Source organism: Pimephales promelas, chromosome 13 (genome assembly GCF_988280905.1).
Source record: "Pimephales promelas chromosome 13, fPimPro1.hap1.1, whole genome shotgun sequence".
NCBI classification, from domain to species: domain Eukaryota; kingdom Metazoa; phylum Chordata; class Actinopteri; order Cypriniformes; family Leuciscidae; genus Pimephales; species Pimephales promelas.
In genome coordinates this window covers 17,895,380-17,922,720 of record NC_142781.1, presented here as the reverse complement: position 1 = coordinate 17,922,720, position 27,341 = coordinate 17,895,380, and the positions used below count along the sequence as shown (strand labels likewise).

At 37.3% G+C, this 27,341-nt stretch overlaps 1 protein-coding gene across 1 annotated transcript in view; it reads left to right on the top strand.

The window, feature by feature from the left end:
• The window catches only part of kcnh5a (potassium voltage-gated channel, subfamily H (eag-related), member 5a), an 81,637-nt gene that overhangs the window by 19,415 nt on the left and 34,881 nt on the right, over positions 1 to 27,341 (top strand). The window contains exons 5-8 of the mRNA XM_089118555.1: positions 5,901 to 6,016; positions 7,732 to 8,124; positions 12,758 to 12,850; positions 17,194 to 17,623. Coding sequence (XP_088974681.1) covers positions 5,901 to 6,016; positions 7,732 to 8,124; positions 12,758 to 12,850; positions 17,194 to 17,623 — 1,032 coding nt within the window. The remainder of the gene's footprint in view (positions 1 to 5,900; positions 6,017 to 7,731; positions 8,125 to 12,757; positions 12,851 to 17,193; positions 17,624 to 27,341) is intronic.

Here is a 27,341-nt window from a genome sequence, read left to right as displayed (position 1 = left end):
AATTGTCTAATTTGATTGGGTGGATCAGACTGTCAAACTTAGTGTGCCAGTGCCACCCTGGTCCTTATATAACTTCTCCACTGGTTGGATTTACTGTGTGGAGCCTGCTTGGCACAATAGTGCATGGTAGTTTAATGAGATTGACAAGCTGTCACTTTAGGTTGGAGAGTGCTGCTTATGGGCAGAACTGCAGTCAGCCGTGGTGGAGCATTACTTGTATATATGTGCATTTATGATTGATGGGCATTGTCAGATTTCACTTTTTCCTTCATTTACTCTCTCTTTCTGCTTTTCTCTCTCTCTCGATCTCTTATAAACCAGTGGCTATTTTCCTTGTCAGCTTGTGCCACTGCTGAACTTAAGCACTTGTCCTTTGACAGTGATCATAGCCCACACAGGAGCTCTTTAAAGACACATACACTGACACGTGCACCTGTGCCCAACTGAGTCTCTTGTCAGTGGGTGTATACAGAGTGACATTAAAGTTCAGTGAATATCACTATCTAACCGTCAGATGGATAGCCCATCAGATGTATACACCCTCCAATGCACATGTAGGTGCAATTAAACCTCTTTGCAGTTATTGACATCTGTGATAGGCAGCATGTAGTCGCAGTCTAGCTATAGTGCTTGCATCACAATATACCTGCTTTGGCAATTGCAGTCACATGATATATGAAAATCAAATGCCAAGACAGTAATTTCAGTATGACTGTGGGCTCAACCAATTACTGCATACCTCCAAGTTTTTTTTTTAACCAAAAACACTACATGCCTGGCCATATGTATCCATATGACTTTTATTAAAGGGGTGGTTGATTGCGATTTAAATTTTTTCATTTTAAATAGTGTGTAATGTTGCTGTTGGTGCATGAACATCTGCAAAGTTGCCGAAAGTTCAATGTAAGCAGAGACATCGTCTTTTAAAAATCAGAAAGTTTAATGCCTACAAAAACGACTCGAACGGGACTACAGCAAGATTCTTCCCGGGTTTTATATGTAACTAACCCATAAATTTACATCAACCCTCCCTCCGGAATATGCAAAAAATGGCCATGGCCAGATTTCTGTGGTTTTGTCGAAGAGGAAGAGTTATAGTGAAGAGCTGTAGCCATCCCGTCGAAAGTGTGTTATTTTCACCCAGTTGTCAGGTCTTCTGTGTTCGAGCTTCCTGGACACTGTAGTTTGTCAACAATGGCTAAAATTTCTGTTTGATTATGTTCCTGAAAATTACAATTATAATTTAGCTCTCTGTGCTGCGCATTTCACGAAAAACAGCTTCCGGAATCTCTACGAATTCAATGCCGGATTCAACAAGAAACTGTTACTAAAACATGAAGCAGTTCCAACTTTAAAACCAGTGGCAGCAGTTGTTGGGCCACAACCTTTAAGTAAGACTTAATCATTTTAAATTTATTTGCATGTATAATTTTAGACATAATGTTTTAGTTTTATCAAGGACGTAAACAAATGCCTGCGCTGGCTTTAGTAACCACTTAGTTATGCTATTTCGTGTCTATGACAAACGCGTACAAACATTTTGGACCTGAATTTGTAATTATGTACTAATTTTGTAAATGTATGTTCCATGTATGCTTTATAACGTAATTTTTCGATTTGATCAAGAACGTAAACCAGTGCCAACGCTGTTTGTTTATAGTAGCTAGTTAGATCGATGTGTAAAATACAAACGTGTAAAAAATAAAAAAAATGATATGTAATTGCAACAGCAAACTTCAGCTGCTGTTATCAGTGTACAGTATGAGTTTAACGCAGTTGCCACATGTAAACCTAAAGAAAACGATACACTGAGTAAACTGAGTTTTCTGAATATATTTACGGTTGTTCATTATATCGATAAAACAATAACTTTAATTAACGGTATCACTCAGTCATTTATTCAGTTATATTAAATGTTTAATCAGGAGAAAACCGTATCTCAAAAGCTAACAAGCATCAGTATCATTTTCAAGTAGCAGCGTATCGAAATTCTAACCGTAGAATAGAATAGAATAGAATAGAAAAGAATAGAATAATAGTACTGTATTTTCCACACTATAAGGCACTAAAAGCCTTTAATTTTCTCAAAAAACGACAGTGCGCCTTATAATCCAGAGCACATTGGTTAATAACACTCTGCGTTATTAAATTCGCCGGCGAACTCGTGCTCGTGTCCATATTTTGCCGGCTCTGTCACACGGCCAGGTCATTCATTGAAGGTGCGCCTTATAATCCGGTGCGCCTTATAGTGCAGAAAATACGGTAATTAAAAAAATGTACCATTCAGAACCGTTTTGTAAGAGCCGTGTTTGGGGAGGTTCTGCTTGACTCTCTTCATCACCCGTTTCTGGGTCTGATTCTGGAACTGTTACTGCAGTATCGACACCATTATTTACATTTGACCGGAGGCAGAGCCCATGCTAAACATTCTAAGGTAATGGACGTGAAGTTTCTAGCCAATTACTACACACCGGCCCAACTAACCAATCTGAGCCCGTTGCCTGTTTCTGAGGGAGTGGTTTCACAGAATCAGGAACTCAACCGGTCGTTCAAATGACAGAGGAGAAAGCGGCTTACAATAAAGATGAAATTTATGAAAAAAAAAAAAAAAAAAAAAAACACGGACATGTTATATTGCACCCCGTAAACACAATCATGCAAAGAAAAAAAGCAGTAAACAACCCCTTTAAATATTTATGATTATAGAAAAGTATGCACCAAAGGTGACTGCATTAACATTCCTTTGACATAGAAGCACCTCTATTGTGGCCGTGTCCAGAATATGAGCTGCTTGTCTCCACACCATACCACAAACTTTATTTAAGCATCTATCAGGTATTCAAATCACCTACAGTGATTACTTTGTAAATGAAGGACTCTTTGCCCTTATCAAAATGTTAATCTATGCCGCTCCTGACCCTTGATGCACTAATAAATATTAACAGCACAATCAGATTATTCATAGCCTGGCACGTCTCTTGAGCTTGTTGTTTGGTAAATATGAGATCTGTTGTTCTAAAGGGGCATTTGTTAAACGTCACACTCCAGGTGTGTATTCAGTATTGCTTCATGAATAGCTCATGTGCACGTACTGATGAGAAGAGAGTGCAGTAGGTATACTAAGCCAAAAAATCAACAAAATCCACCAAGTCAGTATATTAGAATGATTTCTAAAGGATCATGTGACACTGAAGACTGGAGTAATGGTGCTGAAAATTCAGCTTTGCCATCACAGCCATAAATCTCCTGTTAAAATATATCAAATATTTTAAAGAGTTATTTTAAATTGCAAAAAATATTTCCCAATATTACTGCTTCTGCTATATCAAAAAATTCAACTTATGAGCAAAAGAGACTTCCTTCAAGAACATTACAAATCTTACAACCCCACACTTTTGAACTGTAGTATAATATACACATTATCACCTTCAACATTATTATATTCTATAATATCAGATTATTAATGTTTGTTTATGTTACTAATTAAAAATAATTGAACTAAAATGAGGTTGAAGCGAATTGTTCCATTAAGCCAGATCTGTTGTTTTTAAGGTAAAGAATTACACGCTTTTTTCATACTGCATAGTTAGTGAAGCTTTTAGTTTTATTTGCATCACAGGAAGTAATTTGTAATTAGTTGTATAACAGACCTTCGAGAGCTTCATGTGACTGTACCACCCCTGGGGAGAGGATAGAGCTAAAAGCAGGAGTACTGTATGTGTTCATGTATGTGTCCATAACTGCTGGGCTCAAAATCCCATTGGAATCGTGTTCCTGTCTGTAAGGCTCTGCTCTGCACTGGTGGTCCAATGAAAAATGCAAAGCATCTGCATAATAAAGCTCCATTAGCCGTCAGTGCTCTCAATGAACACTGGGTTATTTTGTGTTGACTGTGTATTTGTCCCTTGAGTTTAAATGATTTGCGAATACATTTAAAGCACAGAGTGTGTCCGTGTCCTCTGTCTGGAGACCTCTGGCCTATCAGCATGATCACATTGATGGTGACTTACCCAGGGGCACAAACTTCAAATAATAGCAAATAGGGAAGGAAAACGAGGAATGAATATGGGCTCCATGGCAACAGTGAAACCCTTTGAGATTCTTCCAGATCTTTCTGTAAGCATCTGATAGTTACCTGGAGAGAATTTTCAGCTCATCAAATGTATACTTTATGACCTCGGGATTGACGAGAGCATAAATTGAGAGCTATCCAGTAGAAGTTGAAGGGAACATAGTTAGCAGCACTCAAAAAGGAAGAAACTGTGTTTATACATGTAGTTAGGTTCAGAGCTGTAGATAAATAAAATAACTGCATTCAGAATTTGTTCATGTGTTTCATTACCTTATTATCTTAGTGAATTGGGCGGCAAAACTATGCAAATATCATGTGCAAGTAAATGCTGCTATCAGTGTGTGTGATTCTAAGTGAAATCTCCCTTAAGTCTGTGTTTCTTTGACTGTTGCATTTCTACAGTCTAGCAGGCACAGTTTGTCACTCTTCTGCCAGATGTGGTGTATTTGGGGAAACATATGCTCCATTGTAGTTTAGGTCTGATTTGATGGTGTTCTATTAGGCTGTGATGGCCAAACCGGGACTTCTCTGAGGCTTTGCCATGTGGCCACTCGGCACAGGCTTCCCCTGTGGAAGGACTATATCTGGAAGACGCCTAAGGTGTCCTGTGCAGTGACTCTTTGCCCTAAAACAGCCAGATGGCCTAAACCATCCATTGTTTTTCTCCTTTTCTTCCTTCTGTCTGTGACATTTTTTTTTATCTATTTCCTTTTTCCCAGCATGTATCTTTTTCTAAACTTTTTTTTTTTTTTTACAAACATTGTCACTATGAACACCCTAAATGCTAAAACACTGCATTGTTTTTAGCTCAAATAATACACATTCAGTTACATGAAGTGACCTGGGGTTTTGCTTTATTAAAAGAAAAGGAAGGATGAGTCGAAATGACTTTTTGTGGAAAAAAAAAACATTATTCCATAAGTGCTTGACTTGTATTGATTGAGTTTAACTTGTAATGAATCCAGAAACTTCTTTTAACTTACATGTAGCCAGTTCGCTCTAAATCCCTTACCCCCTGAATAGGCCTGAACAGACCAGCGTGCTATTTTCATACATCCTACCGATAAGTGCACACGGCTGATTTCCTCTCCTTATCCCTTCACTGAGTTCATTGTTCATGTGGCCGTGTAGAAAGACTTCACTTCTATGTCCCTGTTGTAATGAGAGAGAATGGCTGCAAGAGCCCCAATGTGCTCAGACTTACTCTGGCACTGTATTGTTGCGTTTGTACATTCATGAGATGTGACTTAAATGGGTGAGTCGCACTGTTATTAATGTTTTACTTCTTTCCCCACCTTTTAAAAACGGTCCGTCCGTCGTGAAAGGAAAAAGAGCATGAATGAGATTTGTGGTAAAACATGGCAGTTACATTGGAATACACTTTGTAATCACTTGCTATAGATCTTATTGCGCAGTAGTCAACTAACTCAACTGACTTAGGGTTATTGGGGTCAAAAGAAAAAAATCCCTCAGTGTTTATTAATGAATAGCCTCAATGTGAATAGACGAGGAAAGAGTTAGGCTGGTTAAGTTTGTGACATGTTGATGGCATAGACTTTAGAAATGGGATGTGGGTACACAAAATATGGGACTTTATTTGGAAGGAAGGGATGGGGGAGAACAATTTTCACTGATGTCAGCAATTGAAGGAGCCTCAGTGGAAATCAGCATGGGCCATTGCTTTTTGGTTGTGGAGCGTCATGCCAGCAGCGCTACTAGTTGTGTGGAAAAGTATGATTGTGGGTAAAGTAAACGGGAAGAAAGGAAGAGGAGAGGCAAAAAAGTGTTACAAGCTGCTGATACACCATTTTGGTGCTCTGTGTGGCAGGATGGACCAAGTTTGCCAGGCTTACCAGGGCATTAACCAATAGCCGGGGGACACTTCAGCAGCTCACGCCTATGAACAAGACTGAAGTCAGCCACAAGCATTCACGACTGGCAGAGGTGAGTGTCACGCAAAAAAACACAACAAAAAAACGCTTTCCATTTACTTTAATTCTGAGCTAATGACATTTTAAGACCCTTAACAATAAACTTGGCCTTTTTGCAACGCATTCTCATCCCAAGCCATCATCTTACTGACAATTTTGACCATGCTTCAACATCCGACGCTTTAGGCACCCTTTAGCTTCAGTTTCATGACGCGATCCTAGGGCGTCATCTCACTGACGCTTTACCTTTAGCGTCAGTTAGATGACATGGGTAGGTTTAGGTCTGGGGTAGGGGTAGGGTTAGACGCGATCCTAGGGCGACGCGATCCATCTAACCGACGCTAAAGGTTGCCTAAAGCGTCGGATATTGAAGCATGGTCAAAATGCTTCCCAAGGCGTCAGTTAGATGACGCCTTGGGATTGCATTTTTATATTTTCATTAAAACTGCATTAAGTTTTTTCCTTGCTTGGACCTTTGAGTGGTCATGATTTATGGCTGATTTTCATTACTTTCATTACTCATTATCTGGGCCTCACAATGTCTGAAAAACCTGACCCACACACATATAATCTATATGCACATGCAAAAAGGTCAGCTGTCTGTGTCTTAAGTCCTGCATTGCAGAAATAAAGTCTGACTTCATTTCCAGAAAAAAATGATTGTTGACTCAGCTGTTAGCTGCTGATGTAAGCTTTATGTCTCTAAAACTTGGGTGTATTATATAGGTTCCCTTACAACATGAATAGCCTTTTAATTCATGAGTTACAGTATAGTATATATTCCTTACGGTGCATAATTTTGACAGTGAAAAGACCAGCTTTTCTTTTTGTAGTGGTTTTGCTGCACTGCAAAAAAAAAAAAAAAAAAAATCCTAGTCTTATTTTCTAATTATAAATACAGACAGAAATCCTTAATACAAAATCAATTGGCTTTATATGGTAAGATTTCTTTTTGCGCCATTGTTTTAAGCAAAATTGTAACTAAAATTGATTGAGGTTTAATTACTGAGGTTTAATAACTATAATAACTACTGTATATTAGTGTTTACACCAACAGGCGATAATATTCTGTTTATTGTAGTCATCCGCTGCAGTTTGTTGTCTCCCACTTAAATGCTCAAACTCTTTTTTTTGAGTGATTGGCTGATTGGCTGTCAATGTTTTTATTGTTCATCAGCTGGAAAAAAAATTCTAAAAGTGATTCCAAAGATATCATTATTCTGTGTCATTATAGTTTTGGTGTTGATATCACTATTCTCATAACTAGTTTATAGTAATCTTATAGTGATTGTCACCGTCCTTGGTGTGTGCAGGCCATTATGGTTCAATCAGCAAAAAAAGTATGCAAATAAATTTATCTTGTTTTAGGGATGTTTGCATTTGTTTACTTACAAACAAAGCAAAAATAATGAGGAGAAAATCCAGGTGGGCCCACATAGCATAATAATGTTAGGCTTAAGTCAAGCAGTTAAGAAACCATGTGGTGACACCGGAACATTAAAATTCCATTTAAAACATATGCTGGTGACTAAAAAACTCATAACCTGACCCCTTTTTCATCTCTCTCTCTCTCTCTCTCTCTCTCTCTCTCTCTCTCTCTCTCTCTCTCTCTCTCTCTCTCTCTCTCTCTCTCTCTCTCTCTCTCTATCTCTCTCTCTCTCTCTCTCTCTCTCTCTCTCTCTCTCTCTCTCTCATTTTCTGAATTAACTCAGTTTCTGTCTTATTCAGGCTCTTCAGCTGGGCTCTGACATCCTCCCTCAATATAAGCAAGAGGCTCCTAAAACTCCACCTCACATTATATTGCACTACTGCACCTTTAAGACCACATGGGACTGGGTCATCCTCATCCTCACCTTCTACACAGCCATCATGGTGCCCTATAATGTGTCATTTAAGACCAAACAGAACAACCTGGTGTGGTTGGTACTGGACAGCGTGGTGGATGTCATCTTCCTAGTGGATATTGTGTTGAACTTCCATACAACTTTTGTGGGACCTGGAGGAGAGGTCATATCTGACCCAAAGCTCATCCGGATGAACTACTTGAAGACCTGGTTTGTCATAGACCTGCTGTCTTGCCTGCCCTATGACATCATCAATGCCTTTGAAAACGTGGATGAGGTAAGCTCATGTTTTTATTAAAGCAATATTAAGTGGTCATTTAAATACAAATTCAGTATTAATAATAATAATCACACACGCACACATACATATGCAGCAAGGACATAAAATGGATCAAAAGTGACTGTAAAACTTAAAAAACAAACAAACAAAAAATAAAATCAATGCTGTTCATTTTAACTGTGCTTTAAAGAATGTTAAAAACAAACCCATCGTAGTTTCAACAAAAATATTAAGCAGCACAACTGTTTTCACCATTGATAATAATAAGACATGTTTCTTGAGCACCAAACCAAAATATTTGAATGATTTGACACCAGTGACATAATTTCGTCATATATAACAAATCATACAATCAGTCAAAGGAATCATTAATGAAACTGTTAAGGAATCCCAATCCGAATCATTACCAGATAGGTTAAATTCCTAATGATTCCCATAGTGTATACTCTGATTCACATTCGTTTGGAGAGGATATATGAATTATGTGATTCTGTTTCATCTGCATAGATTTGCTTTTAAGTTGTTGGTCTCTGCTGTGATAATGACTTAACTAAATACTTAAGCAACATGATGATTTGACTTTAAGACTTTGAAACAATTTACACAATGTGCATTATGTCTTTCATCCAAATTACTGCCAAATTAAAATCTTTTGTTTACAGTAAACGTACATCAGATGTAACATATCTGATTGTTCTCATATGACCAATTGCGGTCAATAATCTTTCATCATCTTTACTTTTATTAGCTTTGGTCTCATGTTAATGAAGTATTCCAATCAAGTTTTCTGTCCTTAGCTCTTCTGTGCTCGCATTATAATTTATCTTACTCCATGTTAAGTTGGTTATTATTTATCTGTGGTTCTTGTTTGTGGTAATTACTGTTTGCACAGGACTTCTCCAGCATACATTTCCATCTCTTACTGAGAAGAAACGAATGCAGATTTTGTTCTTCTGTCTTTCACTTGGACGAGCAGTGCTGCTGAATGCGTGCTTTTGTGCATGTCAGTAATGCTTTATTTTTCTCACCGAATGGGATTAGAGTTTTAGTGGACGACTCCTCAACATTTCTAGTGGCTGAAGCTCTGACGTGAAAACTATATCCATTATTGCCATCTCTTTCCTTGTCGGTGGCTGCTCAATGTACTGGGCATTAGCCTACCCACCCAGACAGTTCAGTGATAAGTGAGCTGGTTGAATCCTGGAGTCTGAAGACATTTTGAGAAATTAAGTTTTCAGTGATTCATTATTTGTTCTTTGAATGGAATGGAAATATTAAATGGGTTCGGTTACCGACTTTCTTCAAAATATCTTATTTTGTGAAATAAAGTCATATAGGTTTTAGAAAGACATGAGTGATTAAATGATCTATCCCTTTACATGTTCTTGAAGTAAATAATAGTGTACTACTGTGATAAACTACACCTGTATTTTGAGTGTAAAGCACTTCCAAGGCTCTTTTGTACTTCTGTGAATTTGGAGTTCTTCTGCAGGACCTTTTGAAGGATTTTACCCACCATATTTTTTAATATGTGTCCTGTCTGGAGGCATCAGTCCAGCTAATATTAGAGTGCTGTGAAGGAAGTGATCATCCGAAAAACTTTAAATGGGCACAGGCGTCCTAATGGATGTAGGTTGAATTGGGCGACGGTGGACATTCAGAATAAAATATGATTCTCCTTTAAGCTTCTTTACATTATTCATCTCCATATGCATGGTATGATATGATATATTTATCCAATAAAATACCATACCTATTCAGCTTCCTACTGGTGCCCATAAGTTCATGGTTGCCCAGGCAACAGGCATCCTCTCCCATTGTGGTGATGTTGTTGGAATGCATTAGTCTCTGCATCATTGGAACACAATGAAGTCCCAAAACTGCCCTGATCTCAGTGAAGTGTTCCTGTGTCATCTGGGACTGAGCAGGCACTCCTCTGTCACTCTTGATATGGTTGAAATCTGCATGGACAGTTTAGCTAAGGTTACATCTCTGATACTTGGTCTGTAGTTAAAATAGGGGAGATTAAATGTTTGTTTGTGCGGCTGCTTTGTTTACTTAAGCTTAGTGATAATTCTGTGAACTAATATTAGGCTTTTAATGAGTTGGTATTGAGCTATACAGCGGGAATGTTTGGGTTTTATGTTCAATAGGTTTTGGGATTTTTTTTAGTTTATCATAATTTTAGGAATATAATTAAATCCAAAGAAATACACTCAAGCTTAAAATCAAACAAAATCTGACTGTCACTTGTCTGTTGTAATCTTTGAAGTGGAAGATGTTGTTAAATAACAATTTTCCATAAATATACTGTTTGCAAATTTCAGAGCCCATGCTATTCTCACACCTTATGTCATTATTTTGTCAAAATACAGCCACCAGTTATCAAAAAGTTATAAAATATAGCAACTCAATACTGCAAAAAATGGTTCCCTTTCGTTCGGGAACTCCTTGTCTCGTTGGGATCACACTAGGGAGACCAATTGCCTTCAAGTGAATTAAAACAAGCCAATGAATATTGGCATGCATTCCGCACTCTGCCTGCCATTGCGGGTATGAAGCGGAAGTGAGCGCACACATTCCTGGTAGCTGGAATTTCTGGTCCTTCTCATGAGGGACCAGCTATTTCATTCGGGGCTCCAGGGGAGGATCAGTTGTCGATTGCTGCATCGGAGAGAGGGCCGTGATGCCCATTTCGGTTGCTTCTTTTACTTGGTCTTCCATGAGTACGACCAAAGGAGAAACCACAATGACAACTGGGTTTTCATTGCGTCCCATCTTCTTAGCGACCATCGGAGCCAGCTGATAAATTAAACTTTGGCCAAATCCTGTAGGAAGGACGGCAAACACATCTTGACGATCGACAATAAATGTCTTTATCGCAGTTCTCTGTTTGTCTTTTAAAATGAGTGCGCTGTCGATTTCTTTTAAAAAAGATTCGATAGCGGAATCTACATCTAATTTCTCCAACTGCAGTCATCCCTGTTGTAAACCAGTTTAAGCCAAGCGCTCTTTGATGACGTGATGATTATGCAGATCATCTGTCCATCATCTTATAAAGCCCGCCCTGGCATTTTAATTGGTCCAACCATTTTTTTTTACTGATCATAATTACTCCTCAATGGATCAAGTCCAGACCAAACTCCCCGACCAAAAAATTTTATAGGCGGGGTTCGGGCTGGCATCCAGGCTAGCAGCAACCGGCAGCAACAACGGCAGTTGCGTAGTAATACTAATGTAATGCGGTCACAGGTGTAGGTTTGTTGAGTAATTTACAACTTCTTTGTACGCGGCTCAACTAGATCAGAATCAAGGACCGGAACTATTCGTTTTGAAAAATTTGCTTGATAAACTCAAAAGCATTAGGTAATTTAGGGAGGGAATAAAAGAAATGTTGAGTTAAACATCATATGCCAATGTGTTTGTATTGTGCATGAATACATTTACCAGCAGAGAGTGTTTTTATGAAAGCTGATGGTCTCTGACACAGCTGTTGTTGAAATGTCATACCCAGTTTTTTCAGCTGACCCCCAATGAATTCTGTTTTGTTTCCCAAACCTGAAACAAACCACAATCTCAACAGGACACTTGTTGAGCTGGCAGACGTTATTGCTAGATTCCCACTGAGCCTTGAAAACAGAGGTTTGTTCTCAAAGACGGTTTTGAGAATGGCAGTGCATTTTTATCAACACTATTATTTAAGAATCAGTTTTATTCGATTATAAATTACAAAAATACTGACTGAAGAATTATGTGCTGTTTATTATGTCCTCTTAAATGCCTTTGAAACTTTATCAGAACAGAAAACTTGTGATGTCACTAACAATAAGAAAAATCTGCTCATAATAATAATAATACATTTCTGCTCATAATAAAATGCTGCAAAGTGTGTTATAAATATTTGAAGGCACAGGCAGTTGACGTAGGGCGACTGTCTGTCATGGGGATTGATGTGCAGCTGTCAGATGTTTTCCTATGAGCTGGAGCCTGTTCTGCCTTTGTGTCCCCTGTGGACCACATGTCCCTGTCTATGGCTATTCTGGTCTCTTGACTTGTGTTATAAAATACTTGCTCTTTTTCTGCATATATAATAGGGATATATATTATAAATGAAATTTCTAACTCACCCTCATCATATATATATACATATATACACATACATATAAATATATATATTGGGGCTTGGCAGTCACAATATACTTGATCACTATTAGTTTTATAGTTTTTATAGAATGGAAAAGAGCAATATGCACATTCTGATATGTCAGTGTGTCATTTGACATCAATTGATGTATACACCTTCTGAACAATGGATAGTATGAAATTATATATATCTATATATCTATATATATATATATAATTTCACACAATCCATTGTTCAGAAGGTGTATACATCAATTGTTGTCAGATGACACTTGTTATATAACGTTTGTGTTTTTTTAGCGTTTTGATTTGCTTACAGCTGCTGTTCTGTACTAATTACTTTGACACATTCAATGTGCTGCTGTCCAGATCTAATATTTGTTAATGGGTCTCTTGAATCCTGAAGTCCATCTCTGAGCATATTACATGCATGCGCCAGTGCAGTTTGGCGTGATGCGAAACGTCTGCCTCTGTCTTTCTGACTTAGGATCCCATTGTAGACTCTTCTGCGGTGAGCCACTTGCCAGCTACAGCCCACTCTTCACGCAACGCCACACGTGCGGAGGACTCGGTGTTGCCTGTAAGTTCGCACCCCTTTCTTGTGTTGTCTATGGCCCTTCTGCACCATTTTCTAATTTGTACTGCAGTTCAGTAACCTCTCCCCTATTCAATGTTGAGCAGAGATGCACTAATGGCTCTCTAATTTATGCTAATGTTGCTCTGAATGCTGCACCCCTTAGTGTGTTTGTTTATCTAAAGCGATTTTAGATGCAAGTCAATTCAAATTAGATGGTCCAAGCTTCATTTTCCATGCCCTGACACACACACACAACATGTTTCACCAGTAGGCTTTAATGTTTCTCTTCCATTATCCCATGTTACATCTATGGGGTCGTCACATCTAACTGAACATTTATGAGCACACATAACCGTTTAATGTTCACACCGCTATTCATCTGTTTGGCCTTAAAGACAAAGACAAAACAACTTTAAGGTTTACTAAATGCTACATAAGCACAGTTGCAAATTAGATATAGGCCCTCAAAATGATAAATTGCTTGTAAAAGTATCCATTAGGAGCTGCTCTGCCTGGGGAGTTGACTGTGTTGGCAAAATTAGCATCGTTTTTTTTTTTTGCTAGCGTAATAAAAGCCTTAGGTTTTCATGCAATATTGCAGAATGAACACATCTATTTTTACCTTCCTTCCTCCGTGTCTAGGGAAAATTGCTCCTTTCAGGAACATAAAGCATTTTTGAAAATTAGCCTTTTGATTATGTGACGGCTGGAACAAAAAAGCAGAATTCCTCAGTGGAGGAAATGCTAATTAAACCTGTGAGGTACATATCACGGTCACTATTTATAAACAGTTCTGGGCTGACAGTCCAAAGCTGTTGAGGATGCAACAATTAGGTATACTTACTTCTCACCCCCTCATTTTCACTCTGCCTGCTTAAAAAGTGAATTCCATCCAGTGTCTGGAGAGAACGTGTTGTTCCACTTTTTCCCAGTTGTCCTCTGAAAGACAGAATACATTTGACTGAAACATTTAGGATCAATTACAAAGTTCTATACGTACTCTGCTCTCTCATGTTTATTCAATATTTAATTCACATTTATTAATGCTTATTATTAAAGTTATTGAATTTATATAATTGTTTGGATATCTTAAAATGGATATCCATTTTTTTGTTTTCTACATTATAAAGTTGTGAAGCTTAAATTCAGTTGTAGCATTTAAGTCAGTTTTAGTATTTAGCATTTTACCATTTAAGTACTTCTTATTTATGCAATATAGTGCAGATTTTTTTATGTTGGATATTCATTGGTTATTGGCCATAAAATAAATATCTGTAGATTCTAGAGGGCACAAGCTGAGGTACTGGCATAAGCTGATTGGCCTCTGCCGATCCTGCAACCAATGAGATTGCTTGTTACATATCAGAGTTCCTCTAAAACCCTCCACCTCCCCCCAGTTTATTTATGCAGCAACAGCACTTCTCAAATGCTCACAGCAACGTGTCTTTGAATCTACCATACCAGTAGTACTGGTACCAGTCTGTACTAGATAAAAAAAAGTTAAAGCTGCAGTTTGGGGTTAAAAATGTCATCCAAAATACATATTTGAGAAAATACATAACCAGCCAATGTTCAACGGTATCAACGGTATCTCAAAGAGGAAAAAATGCGGACTGCAGCTTTAACTCTAACAACATTTCTTCAGTACTGGTAGTAGCCTACTGAGTGCCAGGTCTATTTGGTACACGCTGATAGACGCTGCTTTCAAATGCTCTCGTCCACGTTTGCTTGAGCGCTCTCTGAGTGTCAAAGGTTTCTATATTTACACTGTGTTTTAATAAGTTTGAGCATTGCAGCCAATCACAATCATATCTGTTGAGCGTGTTAACGCAAGTTTGTAACGCAAACTTGATCTGCATGTGTGGGGATTCTTGCATTATAACCAACAAAGTGTAAACACGATGTAAATACTATGAGACATTCATTGTACAATTAAGACAACTTTTTTTTATTATAACGGGTGTTTTCGCGAAAGTAAAAAATTCAGTGAGCTTGCGATTTATAGATTGTCAGCCTTAGTGATTATAAAGGGATAGCTATGCTCTTGCTTTTTGTTCATTACCCATTCACAATCTGAATACAAGTTTAGTTTTTGATGCCACTACGTTTTTGCTCTGGTTACTGAAATTGGTACAGAGAACAGCAAATATTTACTGGTATTGGTAACAGCTACTGAACTTTTGGTAACGTGTCAACCTTAAAAAGCAAAGCAAAAACTACGACTTTATTCAGCATTGTATTCTCTTCCGGTTCTATTGTTGAGCCGCGTTCAGTGACGCTGATGAAGTAAGAAGCTGCTGACGTGTTATCATTGCGCCCGAGCTTCGTTTACAGTCTGAGGGAGACGCACACTGAAAACAAAACAATCTTCGCAAACATGTCTAAGGATTTCGACACAGGGGAAGACTTGCATTTTTTTATTGCCCAGCCATATTTATTTGAACCCGAATACATAGACGCACTAGATACATGTCAGCAACTTCTTACATCATCAGCGTCACTGAAGTGGATTGACAACAGAATCAGAAGACAATACAATGCTGAATAAAGTCGTAATTTTTGTTATTTTTGGACCAAAATGTATTTTCGATTTTTTTTTTTATTTTTTTGCTAAATCTAAAATATCTTAAACTGTGTTCTGAACGGAGGTCTCACAGGCTTGGGACGACATGAGGGTGACTCATTAATGACATCATTTTCATTTTTGGGTGAACTAACCCTTTGATGCTTTATTTGTGTACATAAAGAAAACTCTAACAAATATATGTTTAGAATCAGAATGGGCTTTTTTTTTTCTTTTTCTTTAAAGACCTATAATCTTCATTGGCCTGAAGTTGACAAGCAATGTTTAAGCTTTTGTTCAAAGGAATACAGTGCCAGTGTGGGTGTAGCTGAGTGAAAGCATCCTCTTTATTTGCTTTCAGAGCCAAAAAGACTATATTTATATCACCCTTTAATGACAAAGACTAGACAACATAAATCCAAACTATTAGCTGTTATCTTTCATAAGCTTAAAAGAATTTGCCTGATCAATAAAACAGCTTTGTTCACTCATGAGATCCAAGATTCTCTTTGAATGTGCCCTGTGGAGTTGTAGGATCAGTCAAGGAACCTAGCTATCCATTTTCTCCTGCTTCTCTGACATGAAAGGTGTCTGATCAAAGTGGCTATAGGCTGAAAGAGCAGGTCTCTGGTGCTATATGACACCCATCAACATGGAATTATTCATGTTCAAGTGAACATGGAAGATCTTACTTTGAAATCCACACCTGGCTTTTTAAAGTCATGATCTGTATTATTTAAGCCTTTCAAGTGTGCCTTATGAATATAAGTCTATTTATATGTGCCTACATACATACTACTATATGTTTATCTTTAGGCTTTTTTTTAAAAACCCAGATTGTTGTTTTTTTCAGTCTGATATTTTTATGTTGCACACATAGGCATATAATCTTCCAAACCTGTGCAAAAATGTGCTGCATATCCACCTTGTTCCTATGAAGGACAATTGGCAGCTCATCCAGACGGATCAGCTTTATTTGTAGGGCAACCTTATGATTTGAAATTCTTTTCAGCCTTTTTGATTGGAAGTTCCCCAAACCAGAAGTGCCACTCATAATTCATAACGCAGTAAGGTCGTCAGGAATAAGGTGGATAAGTAAAATGTAAAAAAGTTCATAATGCTTTTTTTTTTTGCATTGATCTATTCATTTATTTAAAAATACATAAATGTATTTTGCTACAAACAATGACTTGAATAAAACTCTTCTAAAAAATAACATCATTCATTTTTAAATTAAAATTTATTTGAATAATTTTTAGAGGCATTTAGTCAAAAATAAGAGGCATATTACTATTAATAATTACCCATGTATTATAATGAAAAAAAAAGTAAAAGTAAAATACTTGCAAAAGTAAAGTTGGCTAGTTTGAGTTAGTTATTTTATTATTGTTTCTTTAAACAATATTATTATTATATTTCATTAATTTATTATTATTATTATTATTAAATATGATAAAATATTTGTGTGCCAAAGTCATTTGATGAGACCAGTGTGTAACATGCGGGGAAAACATAAAACATACAAATATATAGAGAACCTGCAGACCCTGTCATTTCATGAAATAAATTCCATGTACACCCACCGAAATACATAATATTCATGAATTAATGGTTCATATTTTGTGAAAGAAAAGTAGCTTTTAAAATTTATGATTAAGGTGTGCACACTTGCATGTATTCATTGCAGATCTTCTTAGTCTTACTTGGGTGTTATTTTTTTCTTTTGTCTGTATAGATCAGCTAGTTTTAACATGTTCTTACCATCTCTCTTTTTCTTTGTCAGGGTCTCAGCAGCCTGTTCAGCTCATTGAAAGTGGTGCGTTTACTACGCCTGGGTCGAGTGGCACGTAAACTGGACCATTATCTGGAATACGGCGCTGCTGTATTAGTTTTACTGGTGTGTGTCTTTGGCCTGGTGGCACATTGGCTGGCCTGCATCTGGTACAGCATTGGAGATTACGAGGTCATCGATGAGGCCACCAACAGCATCAAGACGGACAGCTGGCTTTATCAGTTAGCTAACAGCATTGGCATGCCATACCGCTACAATGCCAGCGGTTCTGGCCAGTGGGAGGGTGGTCCCAGTAAGCACACTCTCTACATATCATCACTCTATTTCACCATGACAAGTCTCACCACCATTGGCTTTGGGAACATTGCACCAACTACAGACGGGGAGAAGATCTTCTCTGTGGCCATGATGATGGTGGGCTGTAAGTAACACTAAATGGTTTCCTTGCTTTCATGCTTCATCAGAAACTTGGTTAAGGCATGGACATTCACAATATCTTGGCTGTCGTACCGGTTACTGGACAAAATTAGAGATGTTTTAAGTATGCTCAATTGGACATGGTAATTTTTGATTGCATTTACCATCTTCTAACACTTAAATTTAATGTTTAAAAACTTTAAAGCTGCAGTCCGTAACTTTTTGCGTTTAAAACTAGAGTACATCAGCGAGTACATCATGAATCCATTTTCCAAACCTGGTTTTTGTATTATCCTGAATCACTATGGTACTACTATAATTTGTGTTTTATATTCGGACAAATTTAGACCGGTCGGGTCGTACCACTGCGGAGTAGCAAACTACGTGTGTGACTCGTCATAGACATAAACAGAGAGAGCATAAACATAAACTCCTGCTTCAATGTTCTTCCGCAAGTCTCATGCAGTTCTGTTTATTAAGTGCTAGAGCGCCAACAGTTACGGACTGCTGCTTTAACAAAGGAATATCCATTTTCCATACTGTACATTGGGATAAAATAAACATAAAATACACCCAAATTTAAATATACTGTATAAAATAGCATTAAAAATAACTTATTTTAGTTTTTAATGTTTTATTTTGTACTTATTTAGATAAAATAGTGAATCAGCGCATTCTGTACGGTTTAAGCTAATCTTCTCAGTTGGGAATACACTCACCAATCCGCGTATGTCAGCAAACTTTAAGTGGAATTGAAAAGCATTGCAGACACATTGATCGGCATCATATAGTTTGATATAAAATCATTTTCTGCCCTTGCAGGATTTTTGTTTAGAAAAAATATTTGCATCATGTCCTGATATGGCCTGCGATGCATCTTAGAAAACATTTCCTGAAATTCTCTCTCTAAGATGCTAGTGTGCATTTGATCAAAAATGAATTAGCTTGTGTAGGCTTTTTTCAGACTAACACCGCACTTTGCTCTTCGTCACCTAATCACTTGCTGTTGTCTTCAGAGTTCTCCAAGGATCCAAAGTACTGTAGTGGTGCATGTCAGCTTTTGAGTTACAGAGAGCAGTTCCATCAGTTTAGAGATTCACGGGTCTAACAGATAGCATGAGCAGTGTTGTGCAAGTTACTTCCAAACTGTAATACATTAGGTATTACTTGTTACTGTTATTTAAAAGTAATTCATTACCTTACAATATTACTGTCTCAGAATTGTAATGCGTTACATTACTCATGTATTACTTTTGAGTTACTTTCACCAAAATAACTAAGTAGAACTTAACTTTTGGGCTGTAATGATATGCAATATGAAACCGAAATCGCCATTCGCCACACGACTCAGATCCACGAACCTACAGAATCGCGACACACCTCTTCCAATTTATGGAATATAATTTATAAATTATAAATTATTGAAAATTGGGGAAGTCCAGCATTATGGACATGACATTTGCAGTCAAAACTTGAAATAAAAGTTCTCAGAAAATACATGTATTGAATTGTATAGGGCGGCTATACTTCCTTAAAGGACTCCAGACATTAGACAAATATCAGTCTATGTTTTATTTTTAATATTAGGGAAAAGACACACATTCATGTGTGAAAAAAATAGGAGGCAAAATATATTTTTTGTAATTCTGTTAATTAGCTACACTGCGCAAATCAAATGAGGAAGGGTTGGCTCTCCAGTCTCCATAGAACTTAAAATATTCATTTTATTTTAGTTTTCGTGTTCGCATTTATGAGGAAAAAACAATGTTACAGACGCGACCGCTCTGAACTGGCACTAAAAGACTGCTTTAAAACTTTCACACAGTCTGTTGCCTTTAAGAAGTAAAAGCAGACAATACACTGTAATACAACTGTAATACAAGCCTCACTGAACATGTAACGAGTAAAATATTACTGAAAATTGATTAGTAATGCCTTACACTACTGCGTTACAGCAAAAACTAATATGTTACAGTAATGTATTACTTTTGTAATGCGTTACTCCCAACACTGAGCATGAGATACAGTAAAGCTGTGACTAGGTTTTGCCTGAGATGGCGAGTGGTAGGCAGCCAGATTAATACATCATTTAGGAAGAGACATATTGTGCAATACTTCTGACAAATTAAATGGCACTACCTTCTACACCAGTTTAAGATGCAGAGACAACAGAGTCAGCCTTTTTCAAAACATCACTGTATAAAAAAATATATTGATTACTGTAGTAATAATTCTTTATTCATGTTCTGTGATATTTATTAGTCATGATGCGTTTTTGGTTGGAAACATCATGGTACCTGGTCTCCCTTGTTTATTGTCGCAGCTCTTTACAATACAGCGAACACCTGTGATTGTAAACTATGCTTTTACTATCTAATAATCGCTGACTCCACGGGAAGTATCTCGTTGTAGTCCCGCTCGAGTCGTTTTTGTAGGCATTAAACTTCCTGATTTTTAAAAGGGCAATATCTCTGCTTACGTTGAACTTTCAGCGCAGCAACTTTGCAGATACTGTTCACGCACCAACAGCAACATTACACACTATTTAAAATCAAAAAGGTGAAATAAATTGCACGAGAAATGACATTCGTGCTATAGATACAAACTTTCATGAGATTGGGCTCATATCACAGTCTGCACTCAGCTGTATAGTACAAGCATTTGACGCGCATAATTTACTGTATAGTGGGTGGGGACAGGCGCTAATTACATCAAGCACTTTCTGCGTCTTGGCCATGGTGTATTGACGCTGATTTCGCAAATGTACGTACATCATTCTGGCCCTCAGTGAGTGTCACTATAGTAGCGCAGAAATTATATGTTTCAGCTTTAAAGTTTTAATTAGAAAGCTGACTAAAGGTAGTTTAATTTGGCAGACTAGCTTATAAAGCACAGCTGGCTTCAGATCAGATTTAGCGGTAGTGAGCCGCAGTGTTAATCATTTCCTGATGTTTAGTAGTCCATTGCTTGCTGTTGGTTTATTGCTTGGTTGTTATTGAGTTTCTTGTCAGCCTACTTCTCTATATGAACACAAATGACAGCAGATGGGGAGAAAGTATTGTGTTTGTGGATTTATCTCACAGTGCTACAATATGGTGCATTGCGTGGTATTCTGTTTGTACTACAAGAGCCAAATCCTATACTAAATTGTGATGAAGCAGGCATTTTGCATTAATGAACCATATCAATTCATAAAGACCAGCAGATTTACACAAACTGAGTTTAATTGCCTGTTCGCAGAGTCTTATTTGGGCTAATCACGGACATGTGGATGTACTTTTTCTGAGGTCTTGTAGAATAAATGTTTAATGCATGGTATGAATGGGACTGGATTTATATTAGATCTGTGGAATTACCATTAGACTAATCACCATGGCAAAGCCAGCTGTGCTGATCCAGCCCTTTTTTATTTAAGTGAAACATAGAGCTTAGAGTTTAGACTCTTGTTCTTCTCCTTTGTTGCATAAATCTTCTTTGTTCTTCTATTTAAAAATTGAAATCCTGGGCTTCTAGGCTTGCTATAGGTTTTATGTATCTCTGTGGGACTGAGAGAGATCAATTAGGACTGCCAATTGCTGCCCTTAAAGGGATAGTTCATCCATCATTACTCGTGTTGTTCCAATATGACATTTATTCTATGGATTTATTCTATGGTTATATTCACTGCATATGTTCACTTCCAGTGAGATCTTATCTTGAAAATTTTGTTCATTTATTAGAACTCTGAATAATGAATAAGTTTGACTCTGATTCTGAATTATTATTTTAATATGCATTTTGCGTTTGTAGTATTTATTCATGAAAAATGCTGGCGGTGGCTGACAACTTAATAAAAAAAGAAAAGAAAACGCTGGCGGGGAAAGAATTAAGCTGATTTTATTTCAGTTATTTCTAAATTTCTCATATTTATATTATATTTTATATTATATTTTATTTCAGCATTAAAACAAAAATTATTTGTAATACAATACAATGCTAAAGAATCAGTTCTTTGAAAAGAAGCAGCTCTAAAGTATGATTTATTCACTAATCCAGCAGCTCTCAAGTCATTTTTGCTCACTATAAGGTATTGTTATATGTAAAAGTGTTCTGTTTCAGTCATTTTCCATTTGTGTTCTGCTGGAAAACAAAATAACATCAAATGGGTTTGGAATCACACGAGGGTGAGAAGATTATAGAATTTTCATTTTTTTAAGTGATCTATTTCTTTAAGACCTGTCTGAACTGATTAATAAAACATACATTACATAACTAATTGTCCGGTCTACATCTTCCTCTCTTTACCTCATACACTCAAGCATGTTAGGGTGTAAGACACATAGGCGACTGTAGTTCAGAAGAATCCAAGGAGCACAACATTTTAATTCTGTCGTTATAAGAGTTATGGTGGGTGCTGACTAAGGACATTAATGCTCTGTGTATCAGGACTCCTTGAAGCCACACTGTCATGTGACCACTGTCTTATAGGCCTGAATCTACCGATACCTTTGGCAGTGACCAGAGTGCTACTGCAGTGCAGTTCAGTCAGCAGTAATGGTCTCACCCAGCGGCTTTCCAAAGGTTTATGTGTTCCTGGTACACCAATATGATGAGCTCTACAGTACCCGTTATGACCCTCAGTGGCTCGTTTTGAGCTATCTTTGAGCATCAACTGTTGTAGGGGACTGTTGCACTCAGCACAGGGGAGACATTTGCCTTCAGTGAAGCAGACAATATCAGAGGAAACAGATCTATGTCTAATGGAATCACATCTCGTAAAGTGACATTAAAGTCAGCAAGTGTCTGTTCACTCTCAGCATGTCAACAAACAACAGAAGCATCTGTTAACAACCCCACAGCAAATATATGAGCATGCATATGAGAAGATAGTTTATGTCACTTTGCTTGTTGCCTTGTTCAGAAGCTTGAGTATCTGTACAGTAGCTTGTAATCTTGTAATGTAATGATTTATCATAAAGCGATGTTGAGAATCCTTGTGAAAAAGAAGTGAACCTAATTGTATTGAATTTGCACTTGTAAGTGTAAGTCAAGTGTACATCAAATTTTAAAAGTATATTTAAAAAAACTACTTGCAGATAATATAGCCTATTAATGATGTTTATTAACACACATAAGTCACTTGAAAGTGACATTAAAAAGTGCACTTTGTAATACTGTCAAATTGAAAGTTTTACTTTAGAGTACATTTTAGATCATGATGTGATGTGTTGACTAACATCCTAAAGTAGATGTAAAATATCTGATTATAATGTGGTGTGTTATTGTTATTCAATATTGAAGTTAATATATTTTAAATGTGATAAATTTCAACTTTCAACAAATATTTTAATGATATGGCAACACTTTATTTTACATATGTTACATGTACTTGCATGTACGTACTGGCAACTAACCATGTGGATGCGTCGAGTTTAAACAAGGCTTTTCGCTTGTTTAGCCACAGTAACAGCTCATATTAGCCAGCTAAACTTTTACTACCCTGTTAGAAAAAAATATATAGTTGGATAGTTTCATGTGGTTCTTCTCCCTCGCTGTATTATGGGCTTGCTATGTGGGGAGAAATGTGCTGGTTACGTTTGTGAGACAATCAGCTGATTACTATTATTATATTATATATTAAGACCCTTGATCATCACCTGACTATGGCTTTGTAAACTTTATCCATGATGTGGTTTATAATGGACTGGGGTACAGAAACCGTGACAATGTTACACACTCTTGGCTTACTCTAGCTATTCTCTGATATTTTTGTCCCGTTTATCCACCGTAGTTTTTTTTTTTAAAGGAGGAGTGAGCAGTGGGCTGTCCCCTTAGTGCAACTCGCAAATCGAACCGCTAGATGTCGCTTAAAATCACACACTGCACCTTTAATTGTAATTAAAGCTGCAGTCCGCAGTTTTTCCTCTTTGTCGCCATCTCTGTTCGAAATTTGCAATTACAGTCATTCGCGGCATTATCAACTTTACGCGAGTTGTAATTCGACACCGCAAAGCGCAGATTAATACAATGTTTGAGGAGAGTGTGCAGCTGTCAATCACCACTGGAATTTAAAACATTATTACAAGCTTACTGTTTTGAATCGAGCTATGGCAAGCAGATACCGTGGAACACTGGCTAGTTATGTATTTTCTCAAATATGTATTTTGGATCATTTTTAACCCAAAAAAATGGACTGCTGCTTAACATGCAATTAAGTGTCTGAAAACATTACATTCAGTTCTCTCTTATATTTCTGTAATGAGTACTCTTTTTAATTTAGTGTGCTAAAGTGTACTTTTTTTCTACAAGGGCAATGATAAATGATAAATAATACAGCAAATAAGCACAGATAGGTTTGTAAGATCACCATTATTTTAACAGCTATAATTTCAAGGAGACTTAAAAACATACGGCATGTTAGACAATTTAAATGTGTTGCATATGACAAGATGTCCGAAACACCCCACTGGGAAAGTCCTTTTCACTCACTAATTGCACAGTATTGTGTTGGATGTCGTTTGCTTCATGCTTCAAATGTAAATGAGCAGCAGTATTCACAAATCAAAGGTGATGTGTAAGCTTGTTCATTCAGTGCAGTGATGTGATCCATTCCTGTGTTTGTGAAGTTATTGATCCGCCGTCTCTGAGTAATTACTGACTGTGGCTGAGCGCTGACTGACCAGATGCTGTTTTTGCCATCTCTCCCTTTGGCATTTCCCATGAAATTATGTTCTTCTGGTAGTACTGCCAAGCACTTAAGCAATTTAAAGGGGTATTGACATGGATTTTTTTTAAAGGGTTAGTTCACCCAAAAATGAAAATTCTGTCAGTATTTACTTACCCTCATGTTGTTCCAACCCCTTAAGACCTTCGTTCATCTTCGGAAAACACAAATTAAGATATTTTTGATGAAATCTGAGAGCTGGATCACTCCTGCACTAGTCCATAGGCTTCTTGAGGAATTGAAACTTGTTGGCCTCGACAAGTTATTAAAGACATCGTTAAAATAGTCCAAGTGACGACATTGGCTCAATCTTAAGTTTATCAAACGATGAGAACACTTTTTGTGCGCAAAAAAACAACAACAAAAATAACGACTTTATTTCAACTATTCATTTACTTAAACATACGTTTCAAACACTCTCACTCACCCCTACCCAATAGCTTTTATGTCTTGCGTTAGAGTCAGTCCTATTGCAAATGTATTTGCCCGTGTGACGCCCCAGATCCCACAATATCCAGACAAGCTGTTTTTGGAGCTTGATTAAATAAATGCTTTGTTTATAATGAGGAGGAAGTTTTAAGCTATGAAGCTTGCAGGATGTTTTACTGGTACAAAGACGTCTCATACTGTACGTCAAAAGCTCAAGGAAAATTTGATTTCTCGTGTCATGACAACTTTAATCAAATTAATTATACGATATAATGACATTCCATTTCTTACTATGGGATTTAGCATGGCTTACAAGACATAACTACATTTCTTTTTTCATGCAAAATATACAAAATAACAAGTTGTATTGACAGCCCTACTCTCAATGCACCTGGCAAAAAGCTAATTGTTCGATTTGAAGGACAAACGGACCCAAAGGGGGCAAAAAATATGTATAATTACTCAAATGAGTATTCTCTCCTGTATGCGCATATCTGATGATCATCTGTTGTTTACTTTGTAAAGAAATGTTGATATTGCATGTATTGTGCTAAATCAAATCTTCCTTCCCCTGCTAAAGTCATGGGAAAAAGAAACTAGATTTCCCATCATGTCTTACAGCAAACTGGGACAGTGGCTGTTATGTATTATGCAATGCATCATTATGTGCAGAGTTTTAAGTGGGAGCTAGAATGTGTCAGGAGATTAAGGTCCAGAGAGTTTATTGATCTTGCATATACGTGGTTCGAGCAGTCCATTCAAACGACAGGTATATCGATTCTACAATCAATAGTGTACAGAAACAGAATAAACAGCTGTTTGGTGTCAAATTGTCTAATTTAAGAACAGCATAGTACATTGTAAATGCATGTAAAATTATTTCATCTTAATTGGAGACTCACAAGTCCCTGGGTTATTATTTTATCTTAATTGGAGACTCACAATCCCTCGGATAATATTGTGAACTTTGTAGATGTACGTGCCATGATATTTCATTGGGTCTGTTGCCTAATGAGCAAGCAAAATGTTCACGCCAAAGCTGCAGTTGAAAATGAGTACAAACCAGTGTGCACTACTGGGAGAGACAGATAGTGACAGACACTATTGTGGTGCATCCTCTGTTTTAGGGATCTCAGTGACTCTCTGAGGTGACATATTGATTGTTGTGATGCACAGAGAGGAGGACGTTACTTAATGCAGCAGGGAGAGGAGGATTCTTTTCGGGAAGATGGAGAGCATGTTGTAAATCTCTGTTCTTGTAGCTGAGAGAGATTACTGACCTCACTATTGAGAAAGAGTGAGTGCTCCGATAAATGCAAGGCATAAATGATTATGAAAACTAGTGTCCGAAATGAACTTTATAGATTTGATTGTAAGTGGCATATACAGTTTTTATTGCTTATTTGAATCTATGACTAATAGCCGACTATTCCCTCTTTTCATTTCCGGGTTCCTTAGAAGCAGAAGTCAAAGTTGGGTAAAGTTTCATAGAGGTGAATGGAAACTATAATGAATTTTTGTGTTCTCATTTGCTATAATAACAAGAGATAAAATCAGAAAATCTTCGCAGCGGCGAACACACACTCGGCAGAGTAAAAAGGGTATAAACGCCGGAAAGCGTAGCAGGTACGGCGACTGAAGGCAGCGAGATGAAGGCAGCTTCTTCACTCCAGATCCAGCACCTATAGAGCTGTATTTATAGGCACAGGCCACGCCCGCTTTAGCCCGTTTACACGCCCGCTGTAAACCATTATCTGTAAACCATCCTCCATTGTTTCAACAACAGCCGGTAATATCTCCTAGAAGTATTATGTTGTGGGTTGGGATGTAATAATGACATACATAGTAGTTTTCACTTATTTCCGACATCAGAGCCACTGAAAACACAGTGGATGTATTGTAGTTTGGAAGTTTAAGTGGTGCCTTTCCTTTGTAAATAATTTTCTGACTGACTGTTTTGTGAATGAGGGTCAATTCAAAGCAGGTCTTGCGTCAAAGTTAATCCTCAAGTGTGGATCGTCGTCTACTGTTTACTGTGTGTATGTTGCACATCCATAATTTCAAAGGGGATTCGATTACAACTCTATAAGTAAATAAAATCAAATAACCATACCGAGATGTACTGGTCCATTCACATTTGTGTTTATTCTGCCGGTCTCTTCGTCATCTGGGTCTGATCAGAGACTATTTATATATTCCGATTCAAACATGTACGGCTGAACGATATTCAAAACAGCGTGTCTCTCACTCTCTCAGCCCTTCTGCTTGCCGACTGCCATAGGTATGCAAGTGACACCCTCATCCAAAGGCAGGGCGTATACTATTTTCGTATACACCAAAATAGCTCAATTTTAAACAGGCCCCAAAAATGACATTTTCAAATGGTTATAATAAATTAGCTGTGGGGTATTTTGAGCTGAAACTTCACAAATACATTCTGGGGACACCCGAGACCAATATTACATCTTGTAAAAAGGGGCACAATAGGTGCCCTTTCAAAATTAAGGATAATTTTTGGCTTTAATATCTCGTGGAAAAGAAGTTTTCCCCTAGAGTAAGATATTAAGCAGCACGAGAAAACCTCTCGTAA